Source organism: Cephus cinctus, unplaced genomic scaffold (genome assembly GCF_000341935.2).
Source record: "Cephus cinctus unplaced genomic scaffold, Ccin1 Ccin1_scaffold0504, whole genome shotgun sequence".
Taxonomy (NCBI): domain Eukaryota; kingdom Metazoa; phylum Arthropoda; class Insecta; order Hymenoptera; family Cephidae; genus Cephus; species Cephus cinctus.
Genome location: NW_014333171.1, coordinates 217,033 through 230,110, shown reverse-complemented (window position 1 = coordinate 230,110; position 13,078 = coordinate 217,033). Strand labels below are relative to the sequence as shown.

Sequence of the window (13,078 nt, the reverse complement as noted above, 5' to 3'; positions counted from 1 at the left end):
AGTTCTCTCGTTGCTCTCGCGATATCCAGGAAATTCTATGGATTTTCTGAGGTGTAGTGCAGTGCCCACCCGAGGGGCCTCTGGGTAAGGTTCTCGGTCTTCACGGATCAGCTGCACCAGCTCCGGTGAGTCTCTCAATTTATTAATTGGTGAAAGGATTTCAATTTGATAGTTCAGATTCGTTCTGTTACGTTCTCGATTCGTTGCTCTCTGTCTCTCGCACTATTTGCCTGACTCTTACTCCGACCCTCCTACCTCAACCTAGCAGCCTGAGCCTGAGGGACCCCAAAGATCAGCAACTACAGTTGCGTTTCTCGATTTTACGCGTCCCGAAAAATCGACAAGATCCGTTAAGTTATCGCATTATCTGATAGGTTCCGTCAGAGCTCTCGTTTTGGTGGAGTTGGGCCTGTTCCACCCCAACTCCCAGTTCATACCGGCTTAAGTTCTCAACCTAGCAGCCTGAGCCTGAGGGACCCCAAAGATCAGCAACTACAGTTGCGTTTCTCGATTTTACGCGTCCCGAAAAATCGACAAGATCCGTTAAGTTATCGCATTATCTGATAGGTTCCGTCAGAGCTCTCGTTTTGGTGGAGTTGGGCCTGTTCCACCCCAACTCCCAGTTCATACCGGCTCGTCAGTTCCCAGTGAAAAAAGAATTGGCTGGCGCCTGCCTGGTTCGCGAATGCATGAGCGAAGGGTGGACGGCCGAAGGTAACGTAGGTTAGTTCTCGAAGATCGTTCTCGGATTTTTCGCTATCGGTGTCGAGTTAAGAAAAATACGTTGCAAATCATATATCAAGAATACCATCAATTCCTTCGAATGTCTAAAATCCAGCGCTCTGCTCAAATAGCCAAGTTTATTCTTCACTTGAATGTGCTTCAGTTTTCGATTTAGGATTATCAGTACTGGTCTTTTCAGCATATTGAAACCCAACCATTCGTTGGCTGCAATACGAATCAGTTTGGAAATTCATTAGTCTCTTATTGTAAATCAACATTATTTTCAGTCCGAAAATATCGCCTACCAGTAAGTACAGGTACGTCTGCATCATCATTAGCTGGTCTTGGTCTCGCTGGTCCTTGATTCAAATCTTTCTTTCTCTCCAGATTCAGCGTTATTACGATTAATATAATAAGACCTGAAGAATACAATATTTATATTAATTGTTTGCCAACAGCTAACAATATTCATAATTAATTTACCAAGGGGAAATGTGCCCAATCCTATAAATGTCAAAATGAAGGAAACATCACTATCAGCAAAATAATCATAGGTTCCTGGTGCAGTGCAATTCTCAATCGAGGAACTGTTTACAGGTTGTGCATACCAACATTCTCTCTTCACACGGGTCTTAATAGTTGTGCACTCCTGCTTTGTCACTGTACTCTGGCTCACACATTTCTCGTGTATGTCATTCTCTGAAAAACATTTGCTATTTTAAATATCTTACCAGACTCTTTGTATCTGATACGAACGACACAATTGAAATTAAACTTGAATACACACGTGAGCGTGGAACGTTGAAAGGATTTTTTGGAATATCATTCTCAGCCAAATCAGTGATCGACATCAGTACGTCATAGAAAGTGATCTCTTCTAACCGACCGATCTCCTTGGTTGTAAACAATCTATCAACAAGAGGTGATCGTGGCGGGTGAAGATTCGAAAATGAAATTATAATCTTGATCATTAGAAACGTCATGTGCATACCCGTTGTTTGTGTTCTTGTACCAGAATCTGTCACCATTCCGTATACGTTCGAATTGGTCCATAATGATTTTACGAAAGAGTTCACCAGGTCGATCGTCAGTTTCCAAGATACCACCGATCCAGATATCAATATTGTTCAGGTCGTTCTTGTAGAGTTCGCTCAAGTTCCCTCTGATAGAGTCAGTGACATAATTGAAGTCAGAAAATTTTGTCACCGGTGCAAGACCATAGGCCCTTCTGGCTGTGTTGTAATCCGGAACTCCGTGGTCCCGAGCACGTTGCACGTTCAGCGCCATGAGATCACGTCTGGAGAACTCCAAGGGGCCGAAGACGTTGCCACGTAGATCCTCAACAATAGTGTGATCCTCGCGTTCACTAGGCTGCACCGCCATTCCCATGATGATCTTGTCGATCTCTTCCTTGCGGATATCTATCTGTCCCTGACTTCCATGCAGGGCATTCTGAAGAGGGAGGACAATTGAATTTTCTCGAATTCGATCAGAAACAACCTACTTCACCTCAGACATCCAGAAGTTGTTGCAAGTCCTGAGTACGTCACTGAAAGCGCATCCAGCTTTACCGGTTTCCCTCATCCGGACGCCTGAAACAAATTAAAATCGTCAGATCCTCCTACAGTTGGATTATATAAATTGTTGGCTTCTTCTTACCAGCTGGTACCAACGTATGGCCAAAACGGAAACCTGCTGATTGGAAAAATTGGTCTATCTGAGGGTTTACAGTTGGGTCGTACCCTGTTCGAGAGAAAGAGAAACTTTAATGATGAGCCATTCCGAATTTTGGGGTAGTCCTCCATACCTTTGTAATTGGGTAGACGTTCACCGATCCAATTGAATAACCAGTCGTTGACGATGATGTGCTGTTGCGTTGCTATGGCCCATTTGCGTGCTTCGTTGTAAATAGTCTCGCCATCCCAATTAGGATGAAGCCGCTTGATATGTTTAGCCAAATGATTGTGCCATCTGAACCAAATGATTCCGAACGTCAGGAGAAAGGGGTTCTCATTTCCACGAGGATTGCCCAGTTCTAGAATGAAAGGGGACGAATGAAATTATTTTGAAATTTTTACTATGGCGAGGGTCGTGCGATTTGAACTTACTGAAAAATCGGTCGACTGGTTCGGTGTAATGTCTTTTGACATAGTGGGCATGATTGATCGGCGGGGGTGGATTGGCCATTGGCAATCTTACTTTATTCATTTCTGGAAAGGCGCCATTGCTGGAACTAGCTAGTTGTCCGTCGGGTGCTATGGTACCGTTAGCGTAAGTTCTTAAAACGTCGGACCAGGCTTTTGATGTACCATAAATTAATCCGCCGTCAATGTATGGTGTTATTTCATTAAGCTGCACAATTAATGAATCAATTGAAAAACGTTAATGGTTCTTAAATCCAATTTTGTTAAACATGAAACTTTAACTCACTTGTTGACGTGGGTTATTTGGCGAGTAACCGGTACGAGCATCGTAACGTGTACGTAGAAAGGGAATTTCGGTGTGACCAATGTTTTTATATATAGGATCTTTGTGATCTGGTATTGGAATGTTGAAGTATTCCGGAGGACACGCTGGTCTCTGAGCATCAAGAATTTCCTCGACGACTTGCTGCCCTGTGCATTTTTCAAATTTTTCTTGTAATTACACACAAACGGTATGTCACTGTCGAATTATTACCAAAGAAAACGATCAGCGCGTTTTTGCCGGTTTTTGAGACTGAACCAATTGGACCGCTGAGAAGCCTTCGACTCAGGGTCAAAGGATTAGGTCGATCACGACCAGCGGGTTTGTAGACGCCGTCTTCGTAGGCTGCCGGCCATCGGCGAAACAAGGGCGTGTCCACTGCACCCAATTCTGGTTGTCCGATATTGTTGTACCAACCGTCGTATCCTGGATATTCGACCCTTCGAGGCTTGGTGTCGAACATTGCATTAGTTATGCTGTCGCCCTCCAGTAACCAATTCATGAATTTGTTGTTCTTGTATTCAGTGGGTTTTGCCATTGCTATGTTCGTTATTAGAAAAATTTAGATGCGTTTACTTTATTATTTTATATTTTTTTTAACTTACAATTTGGTGCAGGCGTTGTCGTTGAATTTGTTGTTGGTGCTTTCGATTGTTCTTGGGCATTGGCAAAGAATAAGTTTACCAAATAAATAAACCACAACAAGTTACCCCGGTCAGACATTTTTTTTATGGTTACTTTTATTTGACGGCTGTTTAAAAAAAATTAATGTTTAAGACTGTTTCTGTATTACTGCGAACGATTTTGTGTAAGGATATTCATTTTTGTTACAGCCTGAAGCGCATGATTTCATAGTCTGTTGGAAACTGTGGTAACTTTCACAATTAAAGGAAGTGGCGATTGTCGTCAGGGAACCCCAGATTTCCGGGAAGACGAGCGATACCGATAAGAAGAGGATTGGCATACGACGAAGGATTATTTCAGATACTATATTGTTCCAGACCAGTTGCAGGGAAATTAAAATACAAACCCACTGGAACATGATGAAGAGGTACCAACTGCGAGAGAAGATTCTATGGTTTGCTTTGATATCCCGGGTCTTTGTTTTAATTGCTCAATTTATCCTGAACCTTCTGTGTCCTGATCACGATGCAGGAGTCTTCATCAGTCCCAAAGATCAGTTTGAAATTCAGGAAAGATCTATCTGGGATACTCTCATACATCTTTTTCTGGGAGGATTAACTCGTTGGGATGCTCAATACTTTTTACACATTGCCAAATATGGTTATACCTATGAAAATACCCTTGCATTTTTTCCATTGTTTCCCTGGACCATTCGCTGCCTTACCAAGATCTTCTTGGTACTTCTCCTGCCACTGGGATTCAGTGTCCAAGAAGATAGCGTCCTTTTGTTAACAGCGACTCTTCTGAATTTGGTCTGCTTTGTGGGCTCTGCATGCACTCTGTATGACCTGAGTTATAAAGTACTTGGTGATCCCGTGACGGCCTATAAGGCTTCAGTACTCTTCTGCATCAACCCGGCCAGCATCTTCTTCACGGCTGCTTATACAGAATCTATGTTCACATACTTAACGTTTAGGAGTATGCTGGCCTATGCAGAAGGTACCTCCTGGCAATGGCTTTCGGTATCACTTTCGGCTATAGTTAGATCTAATGGACTTACTAACATTGGATTCCTGGTTTATGGTTGGCTTCAAAAAACTGTTGACTTTATTCAGGCCTCTGAACTTACTTTCTTGATTACGTCTTCCCGCCCGATAAGCTATCAACGGCGCATCCAGTTTGTCCTTTTCTTTGGCTATCATTTGGTAATTCGTTTTATGAAAATCATTGGTATTCTAATATTAACCTCCTCTCCCTTCCTCCTTATCCAGGTCTATAATTATTTGATTTTTTGCGTTGAAGAAATGCCCAACTTTCCAAAACAGGTATTAGATTATGGTTTTGATAATGGTTTCCTCCTTCCTGGAAGTCGAGATTTGCTGTGGTGTCGATATTCAATACCTATGGCATATTCTCATGTACAAAGCAGGTATTGGAATGTTGGATTTGTTAAATATTATGAATTTAAACAAATACCAAATTTTATTCTTGCAGTCCCAGTGCTTTATATAATGCTTGCGGGGAGTTTTAGGTATCTTTATGAGCATAAAAGTGAACTGTACACTTTGGGACTGAAACAAGCATTCATCAAGAGCAGGTATTCTATGAAAATGTTTGTATTTGTTGTTCACGGACTCTTTTTAACTATCTTTTGCTTGCTCTTTGTACATATTCAAGTGAGCACTCGTTTACTCTGTTCAGCTAGTCCTTTGGTGTATTGGTACTGTGCGTACATCATGTCATATCAGCCTGAGAAATTACATAAAAATATGTACACCATTTGTGAATATCCTGACAATCTAATTTCAAAATGGCGAGTGTTTTTCATGACTCAGGAAAAGTACACAACAAATGATAAATTAGTCTTGATATATTTTATTGGCTATCTACTTATTGGTTGTTTTATGTACTCAAATTTCCTACCATGGACATAATTTATATGTAAGATCGTGGGGACATATGTGAGTAGTACAAAGAATATGCATTTATTTTTTGTATCAAAATATTTAATAAAATTTGTTGAGAGATAAATTAAGTTGATACAACTTCTTCCGTTTTTTCCTTCAGGTGTTGTCTTTTGTGCTTGAGAATTTCAATAGGAGTGAGTGAAATAATCTTTTTACAATCAGGACAATCGTAAGAACGTGCATTGGCCTTTCCAACAGTTGAGGAAGGTGATATTATTGTTGCATTTATTTCATTTTCAACAATTCTTTCTTTGCACATTAATTGATGTTGAAGTTTTTCAATGCTAGAAATCATTGCTTCGAGATTGCAGCGATTGCAGCGCCATTCTGTTTCGAGCATATCAACCGCCATCTTATCGCTCCATTCGCTCTCGACGAGGCTGAAACGCGGTCAGGAAACACAATACAATATTAATTTCTAGCAATAACAGGATTGAGGAAATAAAAAATGTACCCACCAACAGTAAGTAATGTTTTCGCTAACGCGTACGCCACCTTTTGTGGAATGAGATTCGCACTGAAAGTCATTTTGAAAAGGATTTGGTTCAACCGTCACATCATTGTGCCCATTCCCTACGTAGAGCGTTTTGAGATCAGCTGGTAATAAGCGTCTGATCACGTATGGAACATTAGTATGTAAGAATTCAATAAGTTCCTGGTGTAATTCACGTTCCATTCTGGCCATATCTTTTTTTGGAGTCTGTGTATCATTTTCTGATGATGCTTCTGGAATGAATATTCATTATTGATGTTCGAGCGAGGTAAGATTGAAAGTATTTAGGTACCTTGAAGTCTATCGTTTAAAAGACTATTCCATTTATGTCGGATATTCGACGCTTTCGAGAGTAATATTAAACCGGCGTCAGGTGTCGGAAAGTCTAGAGCTATCCAGGAGTCGCATACTAATCTGTAATAAAATAGAAGTAATGTTCAAGTATTGTATTGAGTAAATATACGAATTACTTGTTGCTGGAAAATAGCGTACATACGTTGAACATGTAGCATTCGTGTCGATTTCCTGAGCAAAGAGCAATAAAGTTTGCGCTGCTGGCATTCTCATGGTATTTACTAAATACGGTTTTGTTGTTTCTAAGAGGGATCTGATAAAGAAATATTTTAATGACGTACTTTATCCATGATTAGCTTGGTTTTCGTGATTACTTACAAATAAGCAAGTAGTTGGTGTTTTGAGCTGACAGCAGTCTTAGATTTGAAACCTGGAATTGATACCACGTCTGGTTCCTCCAATTGAAGTATGTCAGGATGATTTCCAAAAAAGCTAATAGGATGTAGAGCTACGTACGGTTTCGCTTTTGTATGAAATAATTGTTCGTTTACAGACTGTTGAGGTTTTATAGGACATTAAAACATGAGCAAACATTTTAAGAAACATGTAATTATATTATATGATACCCTTACCTTGCAATAATTAAATTCATCTGCACAAGCAAATTGTGGATAAAGACCACTGCAAACAATAAGTTTTAGCATTGTCAAATCTTTGTAGTTGCATGCAGTTGATGCAGTGAGAAGATTCTGCACTTGAGAAGGATCATTCCTCATGCGGAATTCAACATCCTTTATGTCAATTTCACCAGGCTTATCGGAGGCTTCGGCATCCTGTTCAGATGTACCAAGGTCAAAAAAGTCGACTTTTAATTCTTTGCGTTTTCTTGGTTCGCTCTGTCTATAAGTTCGTTTCATGGCTTTTAGAAGTTTCAATTCCCCATGGCGAATCGCTCGCTCAGCGCTTGAACTCGGCATTTTCGAGTCTGCTCCTACATTTTTTAACAAGCCACAATCCTAAAATTTAATGAATAAATATTAATAAGTTCGCCAATTTATAGGTGCTACATATTTAAAAACTTGAATTTAGTGGATACTTAGTACTTACATGTAGTAGGTCTTTAAACTGAGCACGAAGCTTTGTCATTTCATAAAATCTTTGTTCTTCGAGTCCTCTTCTTCTGCACCAGGTGCGACTATTCGACTTTGATGGACCACGTGCCTCTTGACTACTCTGACCCTTGACTTCCAACCATTCTCTATACGCATTCAGTAGTGTTATAGGGTCTCCATGGTCAGACTCAAGTTTTTTTCTGGAATTCTAAAGTCAAATTAATTAATCAAGAGACTAATTCTTTCCTATATATTTACTCGGATAAAGTCCAAAGTGAATTCTAGCATTTTTACCTCACATTCAGCATCCCTGTACGCTCTATTAGTAAAAGGTGTCTGTATACTCAATGCAGCAGCCAAAGATAGAACCGATTCAACATGATGAAAGAGTGAACCCATTATCAGCATTTTACCAATTGCTATATCAACGGGCAGTCTAGCCAAAGTTTTACCTATACTCGTTAATTTTTCATTGTCCGTTAAAGCGCCCTTGAAAATCAAAAATTAAAATTAATACCAACAAATTTCATCTCCTTTAACTTAGTGTCGTCATCTCCTTTTGCTTACATGTTCTTTAAGCGATATTATGGAATTTTCAATGCTGTCTCCTGGTGGTGGCTCAATGAATGGAAATTTTCTTGCATCTGGTAGACCCATTGCTATCATTTGAAGAAGTAACGAATCCAGTGGAACACGTTGTATCTCAGGAGTTGTATATGTTTCCAACGCATTGTATTCCTCTTCAGAATAAAGTCTTCAACCGGATAAACAAAGAAAGAGATGAATATTAGTAGATAGATTAGATAAATTGAAACTGAAGTAGTATTACAAATTTTAAAGATCTCTACCTATAACAAACTCCTGGCCCCGTTCGACCTGCTCTTCCTTTACGCTGCTCTGCACTAGCTTTACTAATCCAAAATTCTTTGAGTCTCTGCATTTTGCAAAGTGGATCATAACTCATCTCCTTGACTTTACCGCTATCTATGACAAATCTAATTCCATCAATGGTTACAGATGTTTCAGCAATGTTTGTAGAGACTATGCATTTTCTTACACCCTCAGGTACATAATCGAATACCTAAAAAATATTTATTGTAATGTTCTGCACACGTCGTAGGAGTAGGAGGAAAAAAATAGTAAAGCATACTTTGTCCTGTTCAGCTATGGATAAGCTACTGTGCAACGGTAAAATGATCCAATTTTTTTTCTTTCGACTATATTCCTTCGCTGCGTCGACTACCGACGTAATTTCGCTCATTCCACTTAGAAATATTAGTAGGTCCCCTTTTTCGTCGTCTGCAATTAAGCAAGTTAAAATTTTTAAGATTTCCGTAGGGTATTAGTTGTCTTCGTTAATTATTTTTTCCTATCTCATTGTTAATCTTTGTATACAAACTTGTATATTTTTGATCGATGAGCTGCATCGTTTGAATGTATGGACTAGGATCAAATCTTTCGGATTTTCGTCTGATGTCTTCAGACATTATTGGCCTGTACAATAGTTGTATTGGATAAAGTCTTCCAGGTACCTGAAAGGAATGTCATACGTCAAATTTATGTTCTGATAACTTTAAAAAGATTTTCGTTCAGGTATTTTACAAACTTGAATCACTTTGGCTTCTTCTTTGGCAAAATAATTAACAAAAAGCTCTAGGTTGATAGTGGCAGACATCAAGACCAATTTTAAATCTTTTTGTTGGTGAATCAGACACTTCATGATACCCAGGAGAAAATCACCGTGCAGATGACGTTCGTGAACCTCGTCTAGGATGATTATATTGTATTGTGATAATCCTGCTTCCCCAGAGACCTGTTCTTTGTTCATTTAGTATTTTGTATAACAAGGGAACACAAATTATTATTTTATTGGTAATGTAAATTTATACCTGTCTTAGGAGAAGTCCTTCTGTGATGAACGTGATTCTTGTATCTTGATTTCTTTGTCTTTCAAAGCGAATTTGATATCCGACTTGATTGCGATTTTCAGTCAAAGTTTCAAAAGCCACGCGCTTCGCTAAAGATATGCAGGCTATTCTGCGTGGTTGCGTACAAGCTGAAAATTGATACGATTAGTAAGAAGAAGTGTACTAGGCATTTCTTTTAAAGTATCGTACCGATTTTTGAGAAACCAGCGGAATATAAATATTGCGGCACTTGAGTGGATTTCCCGCAACCTGTATCACCTGCTATAATGACTACCCTTTCTTCCGTGACAGTTTTTACAATTTCCTCTCTATACCTAGCTACTGGTAAATTAGCTTGTTCGTTTCTGAGTTTTCGTAACTTTGCAAATTTCTCTTTTTGTTTAAAATCAAGATACAATTCTAGAGTATCTCGGAATTCTTGTATCCGATCACTTTTCAATGAAATGTCCCTGGCTTTGAGTGATTTTGCCAACGATTCATTGAAATTCTTATCGAGTTTAATATTTGAACAATACGATTTCCGATACAGTGTTGGTAATTTTATTGTTTTTGAAATTGTTGTATCGTTTGTTGCAACCCCCCTCTGTTCATCGCTACTTTCGGCATCGGGCTTGAATTTTTTTTGCATTGCTTCGTATTTTCGTAGGAATTTCCAAAAATCTTCGGTATCGTGAACGAGAGGGGAATGAGACGGGGAAATAAATCGGTTTAATTCATGTTTATAATTTTCAAAAGATACATTTTTATCGTTCCGTTTCTTAGTTGATCCAGAACTAATTGTTTCGAATTGATTTGATTGATCTTCATCTCTAGAATAGCGACGTTTTCTTGATGACATTTTTCAAGTGTCACACGTCTTATTTTTTTTTTAATTATCACTTTCACGTAATATATTTGACAAAAAGTCTGAGCGTTTTGTTTTCGCAATGCACATTCTAACCTTAAACTCAAATGCATTGAATTATATTGAGAAATACACCTAGCGCAATCTGTTAGAGAATGGATTAAACTTTTATGCCCGATACAGACCAAAGCCAGCTAGCATCGACGAATGGGAAATATGTTTTGTGTCCGATTTACAACGTCACTGCCCGATACTTTTTGTTCATTGGTCGCTACCAGCCGCCTTTGGTTTGCATGGCCCTTAGACGAATTACCAACAGAGCATGAGGCTTATCCGGTATCGAAATATCTTGGGTAGTTGAATCTCTCAGATTTCTATTCCTCGTGGTCTTAAACTTCCATAAACATGCGTATCGAAACATGTTACTTTTGTTCATCCCGGATTTATCCGGGACATGGGATTCAATTCGTTCGAAACGATTGCAAGGTATAATAATATAATTAATTGCGTTAAATTATTTGGTCATTTGTAAACTGTGAAACCAGTATTAGTTGTGAATTGACATTTGTTATAGGTTAGGTCTGTCTCCTGTACCTATGTCTCATGTATATTGTTATTTTTGTTTATTAGATATTTAAATTTTGCCGATCGAAATGCCATGCAGCTTTCAAAAAGAAGAAGAACCCAAGGAAAGTGAAATGGACCAAAGCCTACAGGAAGACAGTGGGCAAAGAATTGGCTGTCGATCCATCATTTGAGTTTGAGAAGAGGAGGAATACTCCATTGAAGTATAATAGAGAATTATGGTCTAAGACTGTAGATGCCATGAAGAAGGTTGAACTGATTAGACAAAAGAGACAAAATACACATATAATGCAGAGGTTGCGAAAGGGTCGTGAACTTGAACAAGAAAGAGATGTTAAGGAGGTACAACGAGATCTATCTCTTATTCGATCACCAGCTGCTGGTCTCAAAGAACGCAAAAAGCTTGAGGAGGTTAACGAACAAGATGACAAAATGGATAATTCTGATGAAGAGATGGAAGCGGAGGCAATAGAAGTTACAGGATAGTAAAGTACACATTAAATTCTGTTCATAATTTTTTTTTATTTACGTACACTTATTCTTAAATTATCATATTTTGTTCCTGAGTCGTATAATTATGGAGAAAACACAGTTGTAAATAAACGAAATAGTTTTCACATATGCCACGTTTAGTATTTGTCTTTGGATCTGTTGTTCCCTTAAGTTTTGGATTAATTACCTTCAAAGACATATCCTATTAATGGCTTCCGAGATTCGTTTGTATAAGAACTTAATACGCGGATTTTCGCGCGCGATAGCGTGCGCGTGCGAATATTTAAGTAGATTAATTTTTGTTAAAGTTTTTTGGAAGTGGAGATAAATGGTAAAGAGTGTAAGACGCGATGATATGAGCAGAGACCTTTTTTCTTTGCAATCTTCAGTTCGGGTGCACACTGTAAGCTCGATAAGATTTACTATAACAAAAGTCAGCACCTTATGCCTGCCTGTACTGAAGCGCATGGTGCGACTAGTATCTTTAATATGTATTTTACCGATGTTACGTAGCAGGATCATGGTTAAAACCTACCAGGAAATATAAAACTCCTCAATAACTATTGAAAAAGCCTATTAATAAAACGTTTTCAAATACTGCGGTGCCAACTTCACACCCGTAGCACATCAATTTTTAAAAAACGATTCATTAATAAGTTGCTACGTTACACGATGTGAATTGATCTTGCGATTCACGGTCACAAGGCGACTCCTGCTATTGATTCAGATAACGTTCTCGCTTTCTGGTTCCCTTCGAGTCGCCACTTTGCTCAGAAGCTACGCTCTTGGATTGATTTGTATAGTTACGCCGATGCTCTGGGAAAATTTGTTATTGTTCAGTTAAGGTTGAGATGGTCAAATCTACCGTGGAGAGATAGTCTCGACGTACCGAATCTCCAGCAGAGGAGAGTACTCGATGGAGACGTCTCCACGAACCAGCAAAAGCCCGGGTGAAATACCTGCGTCCCGCTAGAGACAGGCAAAGGGCTGTAGAGCGGGTAGAGAAAATTTTTTTTTACAGTTTAAGGGTAGGGTAGAAACCCCATAACCCGAGTTATGGTCTTGGTGCCCAGCTATAGCCCGATCCTGTGGGGAAGTGGCCGTGGAGGATCTCCAAGAGTTCCGTACCAATTCGCTAAGGGACGCTCTCGATTTGGTTTAAAGGGCCACCTCGAGTGAGAGGATAATAGTTATCGACTTATCGGCTATGACGATCTCGGCCAATTAGAATGATTAGTTCCCGAATTGAACTATTGACAAAGCAGTCTGTCTTGGGACACCGATCGGGGTGCCTCGAGTCGGTTCGCGCTCCCGCGTTATTTGTTGATAGTTTTTTTCTTGCAGTTTTTCCTACACGGTATAGAAACTTCTCGCTTATTTAGTTCTCGCGTGGTTCACGCAATATCCAGAAAATCCTATAGCTCTTCTGGGTGCGTTTCGGAAGTGCAGTGTTGTGCTATAGTACAGTGTCCACCTGAGTGTCCCCTGGATACAGTTCTCGGATTTCATGGATTACCTGAACCAGCTCTGGTGAGGATTCCCAATTTATT

General features: G+C 39.3%; 4 protein-coding genes across 21 annotated transcripts; 2 read left to right on the top strand and 2 right to left on the bottom strand.

The window, feature by feature from the left end:
* Positions 1-694: 694 nt before the first annotated feature.
* On the bottom strand, positions 695-4,055 carry LOC107268261 (dual oxidase). 2 transcript variants are annotated; one of them, XM_015740863.2, is made up of 12 exons: positions 3,795-4,055; positions 3,403-3,729; positions 3,154-3,338; positions 2,832-3,075; positions 2,531-2,758; positions 2,383-2,466; positions 2,233-2,315; positions 1,715-2,175; positions 1,511-1,632; positions 1,207-1,422; positions 1,029-1,142; positions 695-948 (listed from the first exon to the last, which is right to left on the bottom strand). In XM_015740863.2, the coding sequence occupies exons 1-12, from the start codon at positions 3,910-3,912 to the stop codon at positions 725-727; spliced, it is 2,406 nt and encodes an 801-aa protein (XP_015596349.1). In that variant the 5' UTR covers positions 3,913-4,055; the 3' UTR covers positions 695-724. The 2 variants fall into 2 exon arrangements, 1 of the variants encoding a protein (XP_015596349.1); XR_003059825.1 differs by having other exon boundaries at positions 903-948; positions 1,207-1,436.
* LOC107268263 (GPI mannosyltransferase 2) lies at positions 4,005-5,984 on the top strand. Of its 14 annotated transcripts, none has more exons than XM_025085554.1 (3): positions 4,005-5,242; positions 5,345-5,425; positions 5,519-5,773. In XM_025085554.1, the coding sequence occupies exons 1-3, from the start codon at positions 4,230-4,232 to the stop codon at positions 5,745-5,747; spliced, it is 1,323 nt and encodes a 440-aa protein (XP_024941322.1). In that variant the 5' UTR covers positions 4,005-4,229; the 3' UTR covers positions 5,748-5,773. The 14 variants fall into 14 exon arrangements, 10 of the variants coding, with proteins under 10 accessions (XP_024941322.1, XP_015596357.1, XP_024941323.1 ...); XM_015740871.2 differs by having other exon boundaries at positions 5,345-5,410; positions 5,515-5,649; XM_025085555.1 differs by having other exon boundaries at positions 5,515-5,649.
* On the bottom strand, positions 5,748-10,676 carry LOC107268260 (probable ATP-dependent RNA helicase DHX34). Of its 3 annotated transcripts, none has more exons than XM_015740860.2 (15): positions 9,797-10,676; positions 9,569-9,735; positions 9,286-9,492; positions 9,079-9,211; positions 8,830-8,978; positions 8,528-8,760; positions 8,247-8,433; positions 7,974-8,168; positions 7,675-7,887; positions 7,200-7,583; positions 6,946-7,121; positions 6,770-6,880; positions 6,566-6,687; positions 6,239-6,506; positions 5,748-6,160 (listed from the first exon to the last, which is right to left on the bottom strand). In XM_015740860.2, exons 1-15 carry the CDS (start codon positions 10,443-10,445, stop codon positions 5,845-5,847), a joined length of 3,510 nt encoding a protein of 1,169 aa, XP_015596346.1. In that variant the 5' UTR covers positions 10,446-10,676; the 3' UTR covers positions 5,748-5,844. The 3 variants fall into 3 exon arrangements, with proteins under 3 accessions (XP_015596346.1, XP_015596347.1, XP_015596348.1); XM_015740861.2 differs by having other exon boundaries at positions 6,239-6,503; XM_015740862.2 differs by having other exon boundaries at positions 9,295-9,492.
* Positions 6,069-11,657, top strand: LOC107268264 (probable ribosome biogenesis protein RLP24). Of its 2 annotated transcripts, none has more exons than XM_015740873.1 (2): positions 6,069-6,243; positions 11,082-11,657. In XM_015740873.1, the coding sequence occupies exons 1-2, from the start codon at positions 6,229-6,231 to the stop codon at positions 11,520-11,522; spliced, it is 456 nt and encodes a 151-aa protein (XP_015596359.1). In that variant the 5' UTR covers positions 6,069-6,228; the 3' UTR covers positions 11,523-11,657. The 2 variants fall into 2 exon arrangements, with proteins under 2 accessions (XP_015596359.1, XP_015596358.1); XM_015740872.2 differs by lacking the exon at positions 6,069-6,243 and adding an exon at positions 10,786-10,937.
* Positions 11,658-13,078: the final 1,421 nt, after the last annotated feature.